Source organism: Daucus carota, chromosome 4, assembly GCF_001625215.2.
Source record: "Daucus carota subsp. sativus chromosome 4, DH1 v3.0, whole genome shotgun sequence".
In the NCBI taxonomy this organism is placed as follows: domain Eukaryota; kingdom Viridiplantae; phylum Streptophyta; class Magnoliopsida; order Apiales; family Apiaceae; genus Daucus; species Daucus carota.
This window is the reverse complement of record NC_030384.2, coordinates 43,569,506-43,578,671: the sequence shown is the minus strand read 5'-3', so window position 1 is coordinate 43,578,671 and position 9,166 is coordinate 43,569,506. Positions and strand designations below refer to the sequence as shown.

The 9,166-nt window shown below is 32.9% G+C and overlaps 1 protein-coding gene and 1 non-coding gene across 2 annotated transcripts; both read right to left on the bottom strand.

Annotated features, from left to right (window-relative positions):
• TRNAI-AAU (transfer RNA isoleucine (anticodon AAU)) lies at window positions 1-74 on the bottom strand. Its single transcript has one exon. It is a non-coding gene; the product is annotated as a tRNA-Ile (tRNA).
• Window positions 75-2,314: 2,240 nt separating this feature from the next.
• LOC108216626 (NAC domain-containing protein 92) lies at window positions 2,315-4,313 on the bottom strand. The gene is made up of 3 exons (XM_017389442.2): window positions 3,970-4,313; window positions 3,396-3,700; window positions 2,315-3,008 (listed from the first exon to the last, which is right to left on the bottom strand). Exons 1-3 carry the CDS (start codon window positions 4,169-4,171, stop codon window positions 2,370-2,372), a joined length of 1,146 nt encoding a protein of 381 aa, XP_017244931.1. The 5' UTR covers window positions 4,172-4,313; the 3' UTR covers window positions 2,315-2,369.
• Window positions 4,314-9,166: the final 4,853 nt, after the last annotated feature.

Sequence of the window (9,166 nt, the reverse complement as noted above, 5' to 3'; positions counted from 1 at the left end):
TGGCCTATGCAGGTCTCGAACCTGCGACCTTCGCGTTATTAGCACGACGCTCTAACCAGCTGAGCTAATAGGCCCGATGACTTAAAAATTTCAATGCAACTATATATTTGTATATGCCAAAAAAGATTGGAGATCTCGAATTGCCAATACCAGCAAGCGGTAACAATCGTACACGAGTTGGAACAACTCGGGTGTCAAAAAGATGTTTAAGTGCTGCTTCTTTCTTGATTCTTCGTTGGTGTGATGAAATACGAACTAAACTATTGACTTTTGTCACCCTCGTAAAACAAAGTTATACTGTATATAAATTTATATCGAAGTATTATATTTAATTATGATTGTATTTGTGAAATTATTTTAGTGATTTTGACTGACAGTATTTGAAATAAGTTGTGATGAAAAAAGGGTAAATTTTTTACCAGAGATAGAGATATAAAATATTGATAAAACACGTGAGATAGTCCTATGCAGAAAGGTCAAATTCACATCCATTGAAAGGTGCTACCATCGGATATGCTCAGCTGAGCCACAATATTGAGCACAGTAAAAAACTGAGTTCTCAAGTATTTTTACAGCGGCACTGCAGTGAGCTATCAACTAGGATATACCACAATCCACATGATATACATGACACGCGGATCCCATTCGGATTTGCTCTAAGTAATAAAACTGGCCATAGCTCAGTTCGGTTATCACAAGGTAGTTAAAACTTAGAACTTACCAAGTAAAAATAAAACTTGTACTGCAAATTTTTTTCATTGATCAGCTCAATCTTAGATTATATCTGAACCTAATCATATAAACGTGTAAGAACACAGAATAATTTAGCAGCTGCAACACTCCGGTGCAAGTAAAGTTCTGCCTGCCTTTATTGCTTCACGAATATTGCTGCGGTTTGGCGGCAGCGGATGCCGGTAGCCCGTCCTTTTATTTACATGTCATGCACATGATTTTATTTTAAGGCACAAAGAAGAAGCGTGTTCCTTGCCTTGTTACTAATTTATTTATAAGAAGCCCAGCCAATTCAAGTAAACCCGCTTAACTTAAAATAAGCAGTTATTATATATATGAGAAGTTATATGCAAATTAATTTTTCATTTATGTGTTTAAATAACTTTTTTTAATATTAAAACTTATTATTTTGTCAAAAAAATATTAAAACTTAATATATATATAAAGTATTAACAATAAAATATTATAATTCTTAAAATGATCCTATACATTTTTGTATATTTTTTTAACGAAAAAAAAGACATCAAAAGAACTCACAACGATTCTCATTTATAATTGTTCTTACATAAACAGTTTGCATAGCTGATTACTGCTTACAAAGACAGTTTAAGTATGAAAAATATTTTATACATAATATTGGATACAAAATTTTTGACGTGTATTAAATTTTGATTATAACATATCTCAATTATTCGATCGGAAAAAAACTTATCTCAATTATCATGTAAAATTTATACTCAATTTTATGAATATTTCACCAAACAGGCACAACAACGAGCATCATATCAGAAGTCGTCTGTGTGATGCATGTATATAATGGGGCCGTTTGGCTAAGATTAAAAGAAGTAACTTATTGATTAAAATAAAGAAGTGGATTATAAATGAGAAGTTGGTTTGAATTTATAATTTAAGGAATGTTTGGCTAATCTCATTTATAAGTTATTCTGCTGTTGTAAACAGAAAGGAGAGGAAAAAAGCTGAGAAGAAAAAAAAAAGCTACAACTCTTGGCTTCCAACTTCTGGACAAAATCTCATCAAATAAGTGGGTTGGCTTATTTACCCAAACAATATGCAAAATTTTAGAAGTACTTCTCAAGTCAAGAAGCTGGGCTTCTTCAATTCCCAAACACCCACAATATATGTTCCGAGGACTGGAGCATCAGAATTGCAGCACAATACACGGCTCAAATGGTTGGATTCCACTATCATTAAGTCCGAAGAAATGAAGGTGCATTCTGACGCACGTAAATTAGGAATATAAGCAAGTGTAGGTGCTGTGCCCCCAGCTCATTTTATGCATCATTCGTTCACACTCGCAACATTCCTCATTACAGATCATCTTCCAACTTGTTTTATTAACTCTACACCCACTTCATTAGCTGGTTTACCAAAAATCGCTGTAATTCAACGCGTTATTAGGAGTTACCAAATTATTTCTTACAGCTATTCAACCCAGCTGTAAGTTTGATTTGGCAACAATTTTCCCGCCCACAAAACAGAAAACACAACCCAATAAGACATTTTTCATGATACACTGCTAGGTAGCTAGCTAATTAACTAAATAACTACTCATATGCATGGCTTGACCTAAAGAAATAATAAATTAAACATATATTAATTTTTGTGTACAAATGATCTTAAACTTGAAAGTTCCAGAAAGAATCATAATCTTCAAGTTGCCCAGCTGAAGCACGCTCAACATGATCTGCATTATAAGTTGGTTTGCTTCTTTCCACTTCTTGCCTGGAGGATATCTCCGCCGTCAAGTCAGTGCTGAGTCCGGTGTCCTGTGAACGGCTGAGATTCGACGAGTACGGCTCCACTTTGCACTGTCCGTTACTGGCAACTGAACTGAACCTTTGTTGTTGCAAGTAGTTACCCATGCTTGAAGAACCCTGGTATGGAACATTTGCATTTTGAGTGTAGGCTAAAATGGAGTTTGGCGCCATTTGATCGTAATTTTGAAAATAAGTAATTTGAGTAGATTGATGATTTGTATTGGGTGTCATGTAGCTATGTTGTTGCATTTGGTTTGCAAATTTTCCATCTGAGGCTGCAGGGAAAGAAGGTGCAAAAATTGTCCCTTTCGAACCCTCTTCGTGTTTGATGGCATTGTAATTTGCATTCGAAACATATGAATTATACGGAGAATCCATGAGTGATGACAGAGATGGACTGCCCTCAACACCTTCTACGACAAAAGAGTCTGTCACCGAATCTTTCTTATTCATCATTGTCGCATTCTTGTGGAAAACCTTACACACAACCCATTCATCCTGCATGAGTTTTCAAATGATCAAATTGTGATGCTACTATGCTAGTAAGTTAGGCATTAATATGCATGTACACACGAGGCCTGCTACAGCCAAAACTGATGGAGAGTTAGTTGAATAGTCAAAACCAAGTTGGTAAAGTATGGTTCACTGGTTGTTTGGCATTATAAATATGTTCCTTTTAATTCCTATAAATTGCAAAACAGAAAAGAGTAGTGGTCCCCCGGAAAGGCTTACCAGAAGTAAAAATAACAAACCCTAAACAGAATGGAATATAATGATGTAATTACAACAATAAGGAACTAACTACTGCAATTGAAATAATAATCGTAAAAAGAAAAGAAATTAAAGTGATGCGGATGTACACGTATATGTAGAATGCGTACGTACCTTGGCTACTGACTTATTGGGGAAATTGTGGTAAGAGAATTGGCCATCAAGTCTAAATTCATGCATCACCCAATTGGATTTCTCTCCTTTGGGAGCTCTTCCTTTGTAGAACACCAGAGTCTTTTTCATGCCCACCAGCCCACCGCTGCTCATCTGGCCTTTCGCTTTTCGATAAATCTCCTTGTCTTTTCCGGTGGCTTTCCAGTATCCTGTTTCCGTGGCCCGGTTGGTTCTCATCCCTGTGGGATATTTCCGGTCTCTCTGGCAGAAGAAGTACCATTCTTTCTCCCCCATCTTAGCTTTCTCTGCAAGTAATTGTATAATCAGAACCAAGATCATTTTTTTCTAAACAAAAATTAAAAGCGAATTATCAATAATATTGATCAATGATAATATTAGTTTCAAATTAGTTATAGATTTAAAATTGTCATTTCTTAATGTTGATGTTCTTAGAAATTAACACCCTATGAATCAATATTTGATGAATTGCACTTATACTATATATAGAAGGAAATTATGGGCATAAGCATGGAATGATATGCAATTGAATGAAAGTAAAGATGGAGTTAATTACTTGGTAAGTCCCATGGTTCACACTTGTTGAGATCAACTTGTCCGATAGCAGTTGCTGTGAAGCTGGGATTGACAACCTTGTGGGTGAGATAATGAGTTATAATCTCTTCATCTGTGGGATGAAACCGAAAGCCCGGTGGTAAATCCAGCTGCACCTCTTCTTCTCCTTCCAGGTTAACTACTATTGGACCTCCTTCCATCATTACTTTTGTAATTATCAACTCTAAACAGTAGAATTAGCTAGATAATTATTATAAATAATTATTTTTATATAAAATAGGCAGATGAACAATTAAAAGAGCTGAAGAAAGGGAGAGGGAGGAGGGAGAGAGAGAGAGAGATTTTGCAGGGAGGGGGAGAGAGAGAGATATTTTGCGAAATGAAGGTAAACTTAGCGAGCAGAGGTTTAGAAAAGGAGAAAGAGGCAAGGAGAGGGGATTATATAGGGAGAAAGCGCGGCTCCACGAGAGCAGCCGTGGCATAGCAAGCTATTATAAAAATAGATCCGTATGCCACAAGGCAGCTGTTGAGGAAGGCTGCCGAGTAAAATATCTTTAGTAGTATTATACGTAGTAAAACAATAATATTCTTCAAATATATCCATTGCTAATTCAAGCTATTGGCTCTCTCTAAATTAAATGACATGAGAGCACAACGACAAGTTTGACAAAGAATGTGAACAGGGAATTGAAAGAGTTGTTTTCTATAATCTCCAAGAAAGGTGAATTTGTTTGAGGTAGGGGCTGGTGGGGGAGGTTGGACGAATATACATGTGTATATCCCGTTCGCATCACCTTATCCCCGTTTGTAAATAAAAATTAATTAATTGATATACATATATTTTTATCAAAACCTTTTTTTTTATCATCTTTGAAAAAAGTAATATATATGATTTTATCTTCATTTGATTAATTATATAAATCCAAGTTCTATGCAGTTCACAAATTACTGAAGTAATGGAGTTCAAAACTGGACAAAATATAATCTATTCATTTTAATTTTAATTTTTTATGATTTTTTTAAACATCAAACAATTTATAGAATATGTTCTATAACTTAATTTTTGTAACTAAAAGGTTGAACAATTATTTTTATAATTTTTTTGCGATATAACTATAAGAAGAACAATGGACTTAGTGATCGTAAAAATTTGAAAATGTTAATAAATAATTGATAATTATGTTTAACACCAGTTATAAATGATAAATATATAAATTTGAATAATCAAATATATTATTATAAATTTAGAAAAATTAAGACGGATACTCCAATTTCAAAACTCTAGTTTCAACATGGATCCACAAAATCTGACTCGTATTATATACATTTGGCTCGAGAAGTGTTTAACAAAAAGATCTTTTCCAATTTTGGGCATAAACAATCTTGTTCTCTGGCGACTTTTAAGGAGACATTTGGAGTTGGGTTACGAAGTCACATACATATATACATGATACATTGAACTAATTTATTTGAACATCTTCATTCCTCACCATGTCATCATTGTTGGAATTTCCATCGTGTGAATATGTCCACTCCAACACAAGATCAGAAACAATAACAATTAAATTAGTTTAACTTGTTCCACCGAATTAATCCAGTTCCTCAAAATTTCAATAATATTAAAAGAAACAGTATTCAGTTTGATCAAGTTCTCTAATTTGACTTGATCGAGAGAAAGATGCAGGAAACCGAACGCACGATACTTGTAAATTGTAATGCGACATTTGTAGCAGAGTCTCACTTTACTGCCATAAATAAATCACTAGGGTTCACTATTTTTGAATCACTAATTGTTTATACTGCACGTGCCACCAAATTGACTGCTTCAAAAGTCCAATTACACAAATTGACCTTGCAACTTATGTATGAGCAGTAACCTACTCTTAAATCTAATCTACCAATTACAGGCATATCCAGCTTTTCCTAGTTTATTTTTCCAAAATGGATGATTAATTAATTACAAAATAAACATAGTCAATCTAATTTTGGTAGCCGTTTTTGGAGATAAAATTGATGATTAATTAGTCACCAAAAAACAACAGTCAAGTAATAGTACTCATACCGATCTAACAAGCAAGTTTGTCTCATTTTCTTAATGAATTATAATAAGAAACTATCAAATCCATTTAAAAAATTTAATCATATTAATTTTTAGATTTATTTTAATTCAGTAATAGTTTCTGAAATTTCCAAATTTCCACAGTGATATATTGGTTTCTATGCGCGCAGTATCCGAAGCCTACATACTATGTATATATACTAGGTAAATATACAGGAGTATTTATATACTTCCTCCGTTCCCAATATTCTTTATAATATTTTAATACATATTTTAATATACTTTGATTACGAAACTAGCTAAAAATTTGTTTGTGAATATTTTTTATAAATAAAGATAATTAAGAGTAATATTTAATTAAGGAAAAAGTTTTGAAACATATTCTTAAACATCTAGTTAAAACTTACTAAAAACATTTAAGATGGGGTGGTATATATTATTAGGAACGTTCATGGATGTCTAATAATTCACGAGATATTCAAGAATATAATTTAATAAGAATCGAGTCCCACTCGATCTTGAGGTTATTAAGTTCAAACCATAAATATTCAAATTCAGTTTAATGATATTCTAAGCTCGATCTTAATCTATCAAAATAGTCTGTCAAATCGAAATTTGTGTTTTAAATTATTTAGCTCATCAGGTTCGGAATTTAATCAAGCCTCTATTATATATATAAATATTTAATATTTAAATTAGATATAAATATTAAGTCAAGTCAAACTTGAGTAGAACATATATTCGAGCTTCTTTCTATGCCTGTCGCACTAATTTCAAATTGAATTCGAACCTATTAAAATTGTGCCAATCATAGTTTTAAATTAAAATCTTCAAATTGATCGAGTTTGAATGGAACTAGCTAGATACTGAGTTCTCTAAACGAGCTCGAATTCGAGTACGACACCCTTTAACTCGGTTCGACTCGTTTAAACGCATACGGTATAGAAACAACCAATTTTGCAAGGATGCTTAACAAAACGTTGCATAGATTGATGTGTCAACTTCCTCCACCGCCATTTAGTCATTCCTACTCCTTGAAGTTGAAGCACTGCTTTGCTTACTCACCACTATATAACATTATACACACCACCATTATTCATCCTGTCTTTCTTCTTCTGGAAACAAATCAAGGTAAGAGTGATCAAACCTGACGTCAGACGCACCTCCATCAGGATCACCCCTTCTTCCCCGTATAACTTGAATTTTTTTTTTTCCTATTTTTTAATGGCGAATGCGATAATTGATTTAAAAAAAATATGATTTTTACTACGTTCCAGTCTCTGGCATGGGCCGATAGGAAGGTTAATTTTACGAAACTAGTTAAAAACAGTGGAAACAAACATTAACAATATTGTTTTATTTCAAGAAAAAAAGCCACTATATTATTTAGGCGGATATATAATAACACATTGATCCCTATTTATAATGCGATTCAAAAATAAAATTACTGGATTATCATATATCAACACACACGTGCAAAATATGGCGTTGTCTATAAGTTACAAATGCCTGTCCTAATCTTGATTATGGAAGGTATTGAAAATTTATTCCATTTTTATATACATTAACCGTGCACATATATCCACAGAGGAAACCCCACACAATTAGTCAATTTTGCTAATCATAATCTTAATACCGGGCCATGGAGGGTACGCAAATACGCAATATTAGTAGTAGTTACAATGATAATCATGTTCTTGTATGAAATTTTAAGAAAAATCACAAAAATAGTTTTCTAAGTGAAAATATTCATGATTTGTTAAAACAAAAAATGACACGTAGTTTTTTGATTATTAGATGCAATGCAGATTTTTAAATTTTTTTATAAAGGTTTACATGCGATGTAGATTAAGTTTGTACAAGAAACAAAGAAGTAAAGGAAAGGCAATCTGTAGATTAATCATTGACCTTAAACTCCCACCTGTAGATGAAGACTTTGCAATCCCGTGTGGCCTGGATTCCCGCCGGCCGCAAAGCATGGAATCCAATCACATGATGTCATTCGTATCTCTCTCTGATTTTTGCTTATTTATTTACTCCCTTCGTCCCACTTTGTGTGAGCTGGTTTGACTTTCATGGAGATCATGAAAAAAAGTAGTAAATGTAGTTGAAAAGTGGGTAAAGTGGTGTGATCTATCAATATTTAATAATAGATTTGAGATAGTGGAGGAAAGTAGTGGGTGTAATAGTGTTTATATTATTATAGAATGGAGATAATGGAAGAAAGTAGTCGGTGAAATGATGTTTTATATTATAAAAGTTTACTACTTTTGAAATGTATACAATTGATGGGACGTCCCAAAAAGAAAACTGTATACAATTCATTGGGACGAAGGGAGTAAAAGTAGTGGGTGTAATAGTGAAAAGTAGTATTCAAAAATAGTAGAGTTAATTACAGTTTGTAACTCCTAGGATTGCTCCAAACGCACTTAAGATCCTGAACTATCAAACGTGACATAATGCACCCTGAACTTTACATTCCCGTGCAAGTTGTAACCCATAGTCACTATTCCGTCCAAATATTCCGTTAACTTTAACTGTTTGAGAGATAACAGTGTGTATATTAGTTTCCAACAGCTACTTTACCCCCTGTGACTCCTCAAAGTTTATGTATTATATTTTGAAATTATTTCTGAACACACACAACGATGTAAAAAATATTAAAATAATTTTTAAAATATGTATTTATTTTAAAATTTTAAAATAAGTTACATCGTTTATGTAAAAATAATAATAAATTTTCAGATTCTAAATCTAGATACATATTTTAAAACTTATTTTAAATTTTTTTACATCGTTGTGTGTGTTCAAAAATAATTTCAAAATGGGTTAATTATCAAACTTATCACTGAAGTGGACAAATGGTATCAACTTCATCACTGATCTCCACGGGGTCTCAAGTTGCTCACTAAACTCGTTTAATGGTATCAAACTCATCACTGCCGTTAAAAAAAGTAACGGAAGTTAGACGGAGTGACAGATTGGCGGTTGACGTGGCACATTAATAAAAAAGACTGAAGAAAAACAAATGAAAGAAAGTAAAAAAAAAGTAGAAAATAGAAATGCCACATAATTTGAAGTTTATATGGAAATAAAGTATGCAAACTTTTTATTAAATTGATTTTAGGATATAATTATC